The sequence below is a fragment of the Myxocyprinus asiaticus genome, chromosome 5 (genome assembly GCF_019703515.2).
Source record: "Myxocyprinus asiaticus isolate MX2 ecotype Aquarium Trade chromosome 5, UBuf_Myxa_2, whole genome shotgun sequence".
Lineage (NCBI taxonomy): Eukaryota > Metazoa > Chordata > Actinopteri > Cypriniformes > Catostomidae > Myxocyprinus > Myxocyprinus asiaticus.
The window spans coordinates 35,944,609-35,959,673 of record NC_059348.1 but is presented as its reverse complement, the minus strand read 5'-3'; the positions used below and the strand labels follow the sequence as shown (position 1 = coordinate 35,959,673).

Below are 15,065 nucleotides of genomic sequence, written 5' to 3'. Positions count from 1 at the left end.
ATGGAAAACATGAGGGCTTAAATACAAGACATGGGAGAACATAAACCAATGAACAAACAGAACTCTAACGAGATAATTAAACAATAAACCAATGAAAACATGACACATGGACATGGAGGGAAAACATGAAATCACATGACAAGGGAACAGGAACTAAACTTTTCAAAATAAAAGACATGAATCAACAAAATACACATGACACTGATGAAGATATTAGAAATTTTGTGGAACCATTAGAACTCCCTAAACTGACGACTGAGCAAAAAAAATCAGACTCTGTATTTTGGGAGATGGGGAGTTCATGGATTTGGAGATAAGTACATGAAGGACTGGGTTTTTACCCATGTGATGATTGGTAGGCAGGTTATTTTGAGGAGTTGGAAGTTGGATGGAGCACCCTCGTTCCCGGAGTGGTACGCGGAGATGGGGAGGGTGGCTGCCTTTGAGGAGGGGTCGAGCAGAAGGATGGGAGTTAGGGATTTTTACAATAAGAAATGAGGCAATTACTTAGCATTTTTGGGGGAATCTCGAGGAGGGACGGTGGAGGGAGTAATTTAGAGTTTAGTTTTTTTTTTATTTATACATTTTTTTTTTTTTATTATACTTTATTGTATTTTTTTTTTGTGTGTGTGTGTGTGTCTATATTCTATTGACCACAGGGGTGTTCGCGGGGGGGTCAGGGTGGGAGTTTGGTTGGGGGAGGGGATATAGTGGGGGTATAATGTTTAAAGTGATTGATTCAATATATATAAATAATGTTGTTGTTTTTTTTTTGTTTGTTTTTTTTAATTTATGAATCAATAAACATTTTAATAACAAAAAAAAGTACTTACATTAATTCTTCTATTATAACTTATGTTATAATGTATTATTTGAGCTGTAAAGTTGTTTCATTTGACGTTTTTACGGTAATTTTAGGGTTTGTTGACATTACATTGACATGCAAAGTTGTAAAATTGGCTATGAGTATTTTAACATTCAAAAATTGGCCCCCATTTACTTCCATTGTAAGTGCCTCACTGTAGCACAGATTTTTGCTTTTTTAAAGAAAAGGATGGATGAGTCAAAATTAATGTTTGTGGTAATCAATATTATTCCACAAATGCTGTCGATTGAGCTTAACTTGTATTGAACCTGGAATATTCCTTTAAAATATAAAAATAAAACATTTGTTGGGCTTGATTTAAGTTCCCAACCACTTCTCACTCCTAAGACATCAAATACTGACACTTGTTGTGCATTTTGTCAAAATACAAAAGCAGCCTTCGAGCCCTTAAATTTGAGCCCCTAACCCCACCCCTACAGTACAATCCTCAGAAATAACATAACAAGCAGATACAAGCACAGTAAAAATAATTTATTTAAAAAAATAACAAACAAACACTATAAAAGTATTCCAGACCATATGATATATTTGTGTGGAACAGAGCAAAACTGAAAGTTACAATAGCTGAAAATCTTCCCCATCCATTAAGGTAAGTGACTTCCAAGGAGCTCAATACCGGTTACGTCTCTTTCAAGAGATACATCTGAAATTGAGCTTGGCGCAGTCGGTCACAAGACACGCAAGAGCCAATGGCATTTGATATCACTGACGTCAAACCTGTGTCGTAACGCGTGTTGACGCAGCAATTTTTTAATGTTAAAACGAGTGTGGGATTTGTTACCGGCGATGCCGGGGACCATGAGTGTTGAATAAAGACTTAAATTTGGGTCTGTTTTTGCTTAGAGTTTACTTCCTCTAAAGTATTCTCAGGGCAGATGCTTAATGGATAAAGAACCTATTCCTTTCAGCCATAAGAGCATTTAAGTCAAACATTTAAGTAAAAGACTAAGTAAACATCAGTGTGTTAGCTAATCACAGTGAGACTGTGCCGAGCTGCCGGCACTGTCCACTTTCGCCATTCTATCATTTTAAGTGTCAGTAAATGTATGTTTGTGTGTGCCAGGGATGAAGAGGAGGTCATGTCCCAGTACAGTCCTAGTGTGGTGAGTTATGCACTTGGTAGCACACAGAGACAGGGGAGCCCAGGCAGCTGGTGTGAAAGACCCCTATCGAGCTTGAGCAAGACTGGAAGCAGGTCAGTGTCTCTATAAAATATACATCTCTGAGTGCTTCTAGATGAAGGGAGTTGATAATATTGATTGGTGTCCATTGGGTTGGTATGTATTTAGCAACATCTCTTTTTTCAGGTCAGTCTCCAGCCTCTCATCTCACACTAGCTTTGAGGAAGAAATCAAGGCCTTAAGACACAAATTAAATATTAGCCATATAGAGGAGATTGTGTCCCATCTCAGGTGAGGGCATATGTTGTTTTTTTTTTCCTTTAATGAATGTGTATAAATCTTAGAGAATTGCTTGTAACAATGGCTGTCCGTGGGGGAAATTTACCAGGAGGCTGATTTGTATATCAGTTTTCATTAAAGGGATAGTTCACCCAAAAATGAAAATTCTCCCATCATTAACTCACCCTCATGCCATCCCAGATGTGTAAGACTTGCTTTCTTCTTCAGGACACAAATGAAGATTTTTAGAAGAATATATCACTTCTGTAGTTCCATACAGTGCAAGTGAATGGGTGCCAACATTTTTATGCTCCAAAAACCACATAAAGGCATCATAAAAGTAACCCATATGACTCCAGTGTTTTAATCTATATCTTCAGAAGTCTAATGGTAGGTGTGGGTGAGAAACAGATCAATATTTAAGTCCTTTTTTACTAGAAAATCTTCTCCCTGCCCAGTAAGGGGCGATATGCATGAAGAATGTAAATCACTAAAAACACATGAAGAAGAAGTTAAAGTGGAGATTGACTGAGCAAGGAAGATAATTTATAGTAAAAAGGACTTAAATATTGATCTGTTTCTCCCCCACACCTATCATGTCGCTTCTGAAGACATTGATTTGACCACTGGAGTCATATAGATTACTTTTATGCTGACGTAAGTTATTTTTGGAGCTTCAAACACCCATTCACTTGCATTGGATGGACAAAAAGAGCTGAGAAATTCTTCTAAAAATCTTCATTTGAGTTCAGCAGATGAAAGAAAGTCATACACATCTGGGATGGAATAAGGGTAAGTAAATGATGAGAGAATTTTCATTTTTGGATGAACTATTCCTTTAAACCAATAAAAAATGATTGCTGAATATTTTACTATAACTTTATTTTAATCATATTTGTATTCATTTTGGCTGATAATGATGCTCACATACACAGATTATATTTCCCTGATATCTTAAAATGGTCTAGATCATTAACAATGCATTGTAATCTTTTCAATCATCAACCCAACTCTTAACAATATGGAAAATGAATGGAACAAATCACGCAGTGCCATTTATAGACTGTGACCAGTCCAAACATTTATAAATGAAGGAATGCTCCATTCCATTTAACATATACTCCCCTATGTGTAGAAGAACTCCATCCTTAGATCCTTCATTGTGGTAATTTTATATATGGCCCTGTATAACGGTCTTTCGCTTATTTTCAGATTATTCAATCATTTAGATTTAGACTAAATTTAAAAGCTTCACTTCACCTGTTGTGTTAACCAGAAGCAGGTTAAAAGTGCACACAAAAGTGATAAAGCTAATTTGCTTAAAAGGTTACCTCTGATAATGATTGGTTATTTATGGAGAAGGATGCAAATTAAATTTTGCCTCACATTAGCTCCAGAATATAAATTCTGATTCATTCAGTTTACTAATCAAAGGAGTAGTTATGCTGTCAGCCTCCTATGTATCAGTGGCATAACTTGGATCTTGCGGGCCCCAGTACAAAGAAACTGTTGAGCGCCCTCCTTGGAGGGCATTGGTCGTTTTTCACCACCCCTCAGTTCCATGGTCATTTTTATGGTTTCTTTTGGTCTACCATAGCGGGCCCCCTCTCACCCTGGGCCCTAGGGCATCTGCCCACCCTGCCCTCCCTCTAGTTACGCCCCTGATTTGTATACATTATATGCATCTGAGTAAATGAACATTCCATTAGTAGATTAATTGTTAAAAACAACAGTTAATTTTATCACTTCAGTTGTTACATTCATTTTGAATGCATTTTTTTTCTCCCCTTTTTCTCCCCAAATTGGAATGCCCAATTCCCAACGTGCTCTAAGTCCTCATGGTGGCATAGTGACTCGCCTCAATCTGGGTGGCGGAGGACAAATCTCAGTTGCCTCCGCATCTGAGACATCATCTTATCATGTGGCTTGTTGAGCATGTTACTGTGGAGACATAGCGCTTGTGGAGGCTTCACGCTATTCTCCGCAGCATTCACACACAACTCACCGTGAGCTCCACCGAGAGCTAACCACATTATAGTGACCACGAGGAGGTTACCCCATGTGACTCTACCCTCCCTAGCAACTGGGCCAATTAGGTTACTTAGGAAACCTGGCTGGAGTCACTCAGCATGCCCTGGATTTGAACTTGCGACTCCAGGGGTGGTAGTCAGCGTCTTTACTCGCTGAGCTACCCAGGTCCCCTTGAATGCATTTTTGAGAAGGCTCAACCTTGCCTCATCTAATAGACCACCACTGGCTTTAAACATATTATAAAAATTAGGTGCAACACAGTAAAATGTAAGAACTAATTCCATGCATATAACAAATTCAATTACTTCTTTTTATTTAGTAGATAATATCAGAATCATTTGTTTACACCTGAGGCAAGATTGTTCATTTGCAGTCTGAAACTGTTGTGCAATGATGAAGTTAATATTGTGGAGCAACACATTCCTCGAGGTAGAATTTTCCTTTCTTTGCTCAACATGTGCTTATACATGTGGATTCAGACCAGACATGGGCCTTCTTGCGCAAAGATAATTATTGTAACATCAGAGCATTGGACTACCTCACCATCCTCTCTTTCCCTGTTTCCACCACTGCTCAGTTTGGCCAGGATTGACCCAAATGTACAAATCGCCTGTTTGGGTTTTCTATATGCTTAAACTTATCACTCCTTCTGCACTCTAGCAGGTCTGCACAGAAAAAAGTACCATGGTATTACCTTGTTTTTGTAGAGATGGTACCATGGTAATACCTTGTTTTTTTATATGTATCATAGTAATAGCATGGTATGATTTGAAATAATTTTAAGTACAGTATAAATATCATGGTATGCTGTTTAAAATACTTTTCATGGATTTTAGTATGTCAGCTTTCCAAAAGTATCATTTCAATTACCTATCAAGAATCAAGTACCATGGTACAGTATAACCATCTTATACCATCACTGTGCCATGGAATTGTTGCAGTACATTTTAGTAAGGGATTCCCAATTGGATCTCCTCTCTCTTTCCTCTAGCCCTTCTCCTTCTGTCCAACTTTTCAGAGCCCTCTCTCGCTCCCCTTCTACCCTCCTTAACCCATCTACCACCCTCCCTTTTCCTTCTACTGTTCTTTCCAGGCATCTGGAGCCCTCTGCCCAGCCGAGAGGAATGCAACAGTAAGTCTCGCTCAGTGGGGAAGCAGAATGTTGAGATAGAGGAAGGGGAGCTAGAGCGAGCAGCCCGATCCATTCCTCCATCAGAACAAAAGGCCTCATTGTGAGCAAATGAATACCAGACCCAGACATATGTAAGATTCCTTGGCCTTAAAAGAAAAGTGAAGGGAATTAAGTGACTACAATGGTTATGTAACGAAGAAGTAGGCCAGTTTTTGCTTCCCCACTGAGCTAGAAAAGAGTTCGTGACTCAGTAGTTTGAGTCTGGCTCTAACAAATAAATAAATAAATAAAATAAAAAAATATTTTTACTTAACCTTGTTTAAGGTAAAGAATAATTGGAGATTCAATGTTTTGTATGAAGTACCTAAATGAGAAACAGTCTGCTTTTGGAAATCCATAATGGTACAAACATGAAAATTGTTGTAGTGTTGACAATTATCTTCAGTTGCCATTATGAACATAATTATGTGTATCCTATTCTTGTCACTAACTTAAAATGATAACATTTTTGTTTGTTTGATGTCTTCTTTTTCAATCTAATTCATGGCTGGTGTTTAAAAGAGACATTCTGGACTAAAGCTGACTTGATCCTTTTTAAAACATGTGCTCATTTGATTGACAGGTCAGTCCTAACTGAAGAGTGTGAAGCCTTGAAAAGAGATGTGCAGGTCTTGCAGGTAAGGATTCCTTTATTTACCATTAAACTATGACTTTGATCGCATCGTCTACATCAGGATCACTGTAATGTTACATGTTATGAATCTGGATCCAGAGGGTGGACGAATCAAGAAAACAATCTGGGGCCGAAAATTACCATTTTCTTCCTAATTTCTAACTTCAGAAAAACATGAAGAATATTTTGTATTCCCGAAAAAACTTCTTAAGAAAGTTTTTATCATTTTTCTTAAGATTGTTCTTAAGAAAAAAATTAAGAAGCATTCAAATTAAAAAAAAATTTTTTTTCTTAAAAATCATCTTAAATAACATCTTAAAGTTAGGATAACCTCACAGTTGTCTTAAATTCTAAAAGGTAAGATGTTTAATTAATTTACTGGGTTCTTCTTGTTGAGTCTGAAGTTGCAATGGACTGTTTATGTAGAAATTAGATTTTAGACCAAAAAAAAAAAAAAAAAAAAACATTTTATGTTTTATGTTGTTTTTATTTTAAGCTTGTAAACCATGAAAATGTTATCACCAAATTCAAACAATAAATGTTGTTTTGAAGCTTCTTAATGTGGTGACCAATCATGCTAATTCAAATGGATGCGCTGCATATAGCACTCTATTTCTGCGATCTTTAGAGTTCTTAGAAACAATAATTATAACATTAGAAAGCGGAGACTTTCTTTCTTTCCCCCATCCACATCCCTGTCAGAGTTGGGCACAGTGGAGACAGCCTCTGCCACCCTTTCGCATTTACCCGCCTCTTTCCGACGAGATATTATTATCAAGCTTCCCAAGGAGAACTTTTTCATTGCAGTAACCTCTAGACAAACCTCTTGTCTACTAAAGTTTTTGTTTCTTTTCTTTTCCTCCATGTCAAATTAAAAGTTATCAAATGGTTAGCAGCAAGTAAATTCTGCTATGATGGGTAGTGTCGTTAAACTAACACATCTCACGCACTTTACATTCAAAAATATTATGCAAGGTGCTTGCTACTTAAAAAAAATGCTAATAAATGTATCATTACGATTTACCACTGTTGAAGTATTGAATTTGTTGTAGGCTATTAGACACAGCAACTCCATTAGCAGGCTGATCAGACAATGTCAAAGCCTGTCTTTTTATTCTAAGAAAAAAAATTAAGATGTTCTTAAGAAAATATTTGAAAACTTCTTAAGAATTTTTCAAGAACTGCACTTAGGAATGTTCATATGAACTTCTTAAAATTTATCCTAAGAACTTTCTTATTTTTTTTCTTAAGAACATTTTCGTGAATCCGGCCCCTGCTGAGGGCAGACTCCATTATACTGTAGTTGAAGTAATTTTCTCCATAACTTTTCATTTGTGGTTTGATAATGTTTCTACAGCAAAGGAATGTTTGGATTTCAGATTGTATTTAGATGGAACAATGATCAGATTTCTTTTCTGTCAACTGCAGGATGTTTTATTGTGAAAGCAGCAAGTCAGAAGAAGAGTTTCCTCCAGATAAGGCTTGTGCAGAGCATAGTTTATTAAGTTGGTAGTTTGTGAAACTGTAGAACTGCTTTAAATTATTAAGTTAGCTGCTTGTTAGTTTTTCAATGATCTCTGTTTGGTGCAACTGAAAACTCAAGAGCAAATTTGAATTTGACTCTCCATTAGTTCTCTGCCATTGGGAATTAGAGTGTTTTTCTTGTATATTACATGTTAGCTAATTAACATAGTAAAACTATGGTAAAAATAAGAAAGATGTGAGTGATGCCCACAATGCAAGGTGTTCTGAGTGTTACCAGGGGTGATACTATGCAGTTGCAAGGGTGCTCTAGAAGGTTGCTTGGGCATTGTTAAGTGGTTGTTAGGTGGTTGCTTACTGGCCCGGGCCAAAAGCGCTCAAGTCTCTATGATATTCTGGTCCTAGATATGTCACACGTCCCTACTTTTATCTGTTCTATTACTTATATTGTCTATAAGTTCATGGGGTTTGTTTTGCATATTGGCATGTTGTAAAATCATCAGTCTGAATGCTTAGAAAAGTAATAGCGCACCTTTTTTCAACAAGCCGCACAATTCATGAGGTATCATTTATGTCCTTAGCAAAAATGGTTTGGAATGTTCCATTGTTTAAAACTTAGGGTTAGTGGTTGTTTAAGTCTCTACATTTAAGTATGAGCAATAGAACAAGCACCACTAATCGTACTTTATAACTACAACAAGCACTACTAATTAATTATACATAAGGTACATGTAGTTCATTACTATTGCTCAATACTTTTTCATGTAATTTCACAGTAACATGAGCACTAATATAAAATGTAAAAAAAGAACAGTGGTTCCTTCTGATGTGTTACATTTGTAATTGGAATATGCATAATCATGCATCAGCTACCACCATATGAGCTTATGTTTTTTCTCTCTAAATGGATAAGAGAGAATTTCTAGTATATCTGAAATCTCAGATGTTAAACTGGCCCCATAAGGCCTGCTGCTGATTGGTGCCGGATTTTTTTTTATCTAAGCAGCCAAACACATACTGTAAGACTGATCTCATCTCAGTCAGCCAGAGGAACTCCCAAGTTTCTACTGTACCGCATGCTCTCCCTGCTTCATTCTCCCTTCTGCCAAAGTACAGAGCTCAGCTACAAATGTGAGGCCTCTCAATGTCAAGCAGATGGAAAAGTCATTTGTGTACAACACAAACATTTTGTTTGAAGTTTTCTGGACACTTTCCATTGACATTCAGTTCAAATCCACATACAAACTGTAGTTATGTAGTTAACTGTAGTTACTTTTGTTTATTCTGTTTCATATTATTGCCTGTTAAGCTATTTGCAAAGTCATGAATTGTTGTGTTGAAACACATTATTGCCTGCAGCAAACCTGGGCATACTCTAATTTTTTGGTCTCTTGTTTCTCATTTTCCTCTTGACAATACCCCATAGATTCTCTATGGGGTTCAGGTCTGGTGAGTTTGCTGGCCAGTCAAGCACACCAACACCATGGTCATTTAACCAACTTTTGGTGCTTTTGGCAGTGTGGGCAGGTGCCAAATCCTGCTGGAAAATGAAATCAGCATCTTTAAAAAGCTGGTCAGCAGAAGGAAGCATGAAGTGCTCCAAAATTCCTTGGTAAACGGGTGCAGTGACTTTGGTTTTCAAAAAACACAATGGACCAACACCAGCAGATGACATTGCACCTCAAATCATCACAGACTGTGGAAACTTAACACTGAACTTCAAGCAACTTGGGCTATGAGCTTCTCCACCCTTCCTCCAGACTCTAGGACCTTGGTTTCCAAATGAAATACAAAACTTGCTCTCATCTGAAAAGAGGACTTTGGACCACTGGGCAACAGTCCAGTTCTTCTTCTCCTTAGCCCAGGTAAGACGCCTCTGATGTTGTCTGTGGTTCAGGAGTGGCTTAACAAGAGGAATACGACAACTGTAGCCAAATTCCTTGACATGTCTGTGTGTGGTGGCTCTTGATGCCTTGACCCCAGCCTCAGTCCATTCCTTGTGAAGTTCACCCAAATTCTTGAATTGATTTTGCTTGACAATCATAAGGCTGCGGTTCTCTTGCTTGGTTGCATCTTTTTCTTCCACACTTTTTCCTTCCACTCAACTTTCTGTTAACATGCTTGGATACAGCACTCTGTGAACAGCCAGCTTCTTTGGCAATGAATGTTTGTGGCTTACCCTCCTTGTGAAGGGTGTCAATGATTGTCTTCTGGACAACTGTCAGATCAGCAGTCTTCCCCATGATTGTGTAGCCTAGTGAACCAAACTGAGAGACCATTTTGAAGGCTCAGGAAACCTTTGCAGGTGTTTTGAGTTGATTAGCTGATTGGCATGTCACCATATTCTAATTTTTTGAGATAGTGAATTGGTGGGTTTTTGTTAAATGTGAGCCAAAATCATCACAATTAAACGAACCAAACACTTAAACTACTTCAGTCTGTGTGCATTGAATTTATTTAATACACAAGTTTCACAATTTAAGTTGAATTACCGAAATAAATTAACTTTTCCACGACATTCTAATTTATTGAGATGCACCTGTATATATATAGTATTCAACAAAACTGAACACTTACATGATCTTATCCAAATTAAGTTACAAAATTCATTATGTTTTTTGAAAGATTAGCATTAGGCCGAAAATCTTCAGGGGATGTTTCAAGTAAATAATTTAGGTTATAGGGGTTCAGCTGACAAAAAGGGTTGGGAACCCCTGCATCAGATGGGAAAGAAATTAAACACTTCCTCCAGGGTTTAGGGTTTATTCAAATTAAGTCTTAAGAGAAAAGCCAATTAAATCTTAAGTATGTTCATCAGAAAATTTGTGTTACTGTTAGCCAAGAATTGAATCTTTGATGTAAACATTGACCAGCCCAAAGACAGACATCTGCTCTTTCAACTTCTCAGCATACTGAGGCAATAGCAGTGAGTGTTTTATTCTAGGAGGAGGTAGAGTGACAGAGGGCACTCATTTTGGGCCTCACTACTCCCTTCTGGTCTTAGATTTCAGTGACCTGCCTCATAACTATGGGTTTGGTATTTCTTTTCCAGCGGACTTCCATTGCCCACAGACCACTAAAATTAATAGTCTTGTATGCTGGCCATGAGAAAGCTCTCCTCAGAGAGCTCTGTTTGCTTTTACATTATTAAAGAAATGAGTGTGTGATGCACACTCAACATCCATGTACTAGACAGTTAGCATGACTCCAGCATGATATAGTGGGGCCTCAGAACAAATAAACCTGGGCAGGAAGCAGATTGGTCTAATAATAGCACACCGCTAGCTGCTGCCATCCACAATATAACGTGGACTAATGGAGATCCATGGCTTTACAGCAAAAGCATGTGGTTTGAGGTCTGGAATAGAAGTGACCAGTTTTAAGAGCTCAAGTCTCAGTGGAACACTGCTGTTGAATCATTTAGTGGCGTGTGAGCTCTACAGGGGTCAGAATCAAGAGCTCAATAGAATAATAAACCATGAAAAACGAGACTGATCGAGTCATAGTGGTGTTTTGTTATTATCTGTGGTAATTTGGTCACTTTTTCCAATTTTTCTGAATCGGATTAATCTGTACAGTGACTTCACTGTTTATTGTAGTATCTACAGATGTGTAAATACAGAATGTGTAATTGATTTATTTAGTCAGGTGTTTTCAAACTGAGGTCAAGGGAACCTCACGGGACAGTAATTTGCTCCACAGAAAATATATTATTTTCAGATTACTAGATAATATCCTCCTGAGACACTCCTTTTCTGTATAGGACATTTTGGTTATTATATTTTTCTGAGACCATACATGCCACAGATGTAAACCTTATATCTTTAAGTGGACACCCTGGGCTTTTCAGAGATACCAAATGCTATAACTATATTTTATGTACACATTTTTATTTATTTATTTATTTATTTTTTGCATTTACATGAAAGCAGTGTTTCAGATTATGTGTTGAAGAAGAAAATTAGCTCAAAAGCAAAACCTTATTTTTTAAATTAAAAAAAATAGTAACTGGGTCCTAACGTCCTGGGTCTTATACATAAATGGGTCTTTATACATAAAATTTATAGCTGCCTTCATATTTTTGGAAGAGCATCCTTGTAAGGAAATTGAAAATCGGAGTAATTGAAAGGTTTGAAAAACCTTGATTTAAGTCATGAATAAAGATGTTTAACAAAAACAGTCTTGCCAAAAAGCTTATTGCTTTTCTCATGTTTTAATCAAGCTACAAATTCAACAATAATTTTCTACTATCATTAATGCAAATGTATACAAACTTCTTGACTTGGGTCTATCTTGCTCCACAATCAGGCATATAGCTTACCAATTTCAGACATTATTGTGTTTATGCAACATGGGAGGTTTGAATGATCAAAACCCACTGCTGCTAATATTGGAGCAATATTCTGGAAACAGATGGGACAAAAGCTGATTTATTTGGCAAACGCATGCAGTTATATTTGGAAAAAACCTCTATCAAAAATGTTATGCTTAGTATAGAGAGAGAGAGAAAGAGAGAGAGAGACTTATCTCTCTGATCTTCAAAAGCAGATACAAACTAGATCCCAATAACTACAGGGGGATCTGTGTAACCAGTGACCTGGGAAATGTGTTGTGCTCCATCATTAACGCGAGAATGACATTTCATAAAAGAACACAATGTCATCAACAAATCTCAAATTGGCTTCCTCCCTAAACATTGAACCACTGACCATATATATACATACACTACAAACAATAATAAACATATACCTAAAAAACACATACACCTAAAAAAGAGGGCAAAGTACAGTATTTGCATGTTTTGTAGATTTTAAAAAGGCTTTTGACACAATTTGGCATCAAGGGTTACTTTATAAAATCATCCAAAGTGGCAGGAGGTAAGGTATATGACCTAATTAAACATATGTACACACACAGTAATTGTGCAGTAAAGATTGGGCATAAAAGAACAGAATACTTTCCCAACAGCATGGAGTAAGACAAGGCTGCAGTCTCAGCCCCACTTTATTTAACATTTATATGAATGAACTGGCAGAGTTGCTGGACCACTCTGAAAGCCCAGGACTTGAGCTTTATGACACTCACACTGACACTGTATGCAGATGACTTGCTAATTCTGTCTAAAGGCGGCATACACGGTGCAATTTTCGGCTGTCGTGCGAGCTCCCAACTGATTTTTTCGAGAGGGTCCTCGCTGCAGAATGTAGCGTGATGACATTGTGGACTAATCCTCTGCGTAGTGGATTTTTGTGACGTAGTGGATGTTTTGGTTTTTATGCATTACAATTATACATTATTACTCAGTATTAAAGCATTACACTGAGACATTTGTTTAATGTAGAAGCTTTTAAAAATGGTCATAACCATGGATTTCGTAAATTACTTTTCCTTGTTTTTCCTCTTCACCCTCAGGAAACAAATATATAAATGAAGCAATATAGTCATTGGAACACTGGAAAGAGCAAATAAAAACCCAGAACTGTATGAAATGTTATGTTGATCTGGAAAGACAGTACAGTCCAGCTGAATATCTCTCCTCTGTCAGAGACATAAAACACTGAGAGTTACTAACTAAGTACAGACTTAGTGGCCACCAACTGGCCATAGAAACAGGACGATACAAAAAAACATGGCTGCCCAAGTAAGACCGACTATGCAGTCACTATATATCAAGGTAGGTCGAGACAGAGATGCACTTCCTTCTTCCTTTTCCCAAAATACTCCTCCTTACGAGACTTACTCTACACCAAAATACAAACGTCTATTCCTGAGTTTCAATCACTCAATGAGAAAGATGTATTAAAATCTTGGTGAAGGGCCCACTTCCTCTGTAGTGGCCCATCATTTACACAAGTGCAATATACTTAGAGAACACATGTCCACTAAACACCACCTAATCTGTTACCTGATGCTACTTGCTGTGTATATACAGTAAAGTATACCAGTTGATATACCAGTACAGTATACCCCCCCCCCAACTTATTGTCTCCTTTTTACTTATTTATCTTTCTATTGCTGTTATTATTATTATCATATTTATATTTACCTTTTATGTGTCATGCCAATAAAGCAAATTGGAATTGGAATTTGAGAGAGAGAGAAAGTAAGTGAGTATAATGGTGTGGATTGCTGTTCTGCCGAAAGGTCTGGATGGCCTGAATCAAATTCCTGATTGTATTAGGAAATTCTACAGCAGAATATCAGTGATCTAAACCTCTAAAAACATTTTGTCATGTAACATGAGAATCATCCAAAACACAGGACAGCAACACAATTAACAACAGACAGCCTGAAACAGAAGAATTTCTATTGCTTTTTGAAGCTTAACAAGAACTCCCAGAATGCCCGGTACAGATCAGCAGTTGTTTTAAGTATTAGGTTTATGTTTTTGCCAATAAAATGTTTTCATTAGTTAATCATTACAATGACCACCAATTACATAGGTTATTTAAACTCTACAGATTTCAACTGTAAAATGTGTTGTTTTTTAAATGCAACTGTATGAACATACACTCACCAAGCACTTTATGAAGAACACTATGGTCCTAATAAAGTGCCCAACATGGTCTTCTGCTGTTGTCCGCTTCAAGGTTCGACGTGTTGTGCATTCTGAGATGCTATTCTGCTCACAACAATTGTACAGAGCGGTTATCTGAGTTACCGTAGAATTTCTGTCAGCTCGAACCAGTCTAGCCATTCTCCCTTGACCTCTGTCATCAACCAGGCGTTTCCGTCTACAGAAATGATGCTCACTGGATATTTTTTTGTTTTTGTTGTTTTTGGCAACGTTCTGAGTAAACTCTTGAGACTGTTGTGAATGAAAATCCCAGGAGATCAGCAGTTACAGAAATACTCAAACCAGCCTGCATGGACTAACAATTATGCCACGGTCCAAATCACCTTTTTTCCATTCTGATGGTTGATGTGAATATTACCTGAAGCTCCAGACCCGTATCTGCATGATTTTATGCATTGCACTGCTGCCACCTGATTGGCTGATTAGATAACTGCATGAATAAGTAGGTGTACAGGTGTTCCTTATAAAGTGCTGAGTTAGTGTAGTTGCGGCTAAAGGTCGTTGTTAGGCATGACATGCAGAGTATATATTTTACATTAAAAAAATATTAATAACACATTTAATTTATATTAAAACTTTTTCAGTTATTTTATTAGGCAAATTAATTCATGCCATCCTTCTTAAGGTGAATGGTTGGGCTCTACGGGTGCTGCACAGTGAACATAAACAGAGACTAGGTGTTTCATGGATTAGCTGTTAACATACCACATATTTTAGCATAGATGGAACACTGACCAAACTATCCTGTTTGTAATTATAATTACTTAGAATGAAAAAAAGGATGACATTTAAGGAACTACTGAAGAAGAAATCAGGGTTTTCAAACATTTTCTACACCTATAAACAAAAAACAAAAAAAGAGCCAAGTCATGCCCCAACACTTT

The 15,065-nt window shown here is 37.2% G+C and overlaps 1 protein-coding gene across 1 annotated transcript in view; it reads left to right on the top strand.

Moving 5' to 3' along the window:
* ccdc24 (coiled-coil domain containing 24) overlaps positions 1 to 15,065 on the top strand; it is a 33,232-nt gene that overhangs the window by 14,388 nt on the left and 3,779 nt on the right. Inside the window, exons 4-6 of the mRNA XM_051699192.1 lie at positions 1,950 to 2,081; positions 2,194 to 2,298; positions 6,072 to 6,126. Of these exons, the coding sequence (XP_051555152.1) occupies positions 1,950 to 2,081; positions 2,194 to 2,298; positions 6,072 to 6,126 (292 nt within the window). The remainder of the gene's footprint in view (positions 1 to 1,949; positions 2,082 to 2,193; positions 2,299 to 6,071; positions 6,127 to 15,065) is intronic.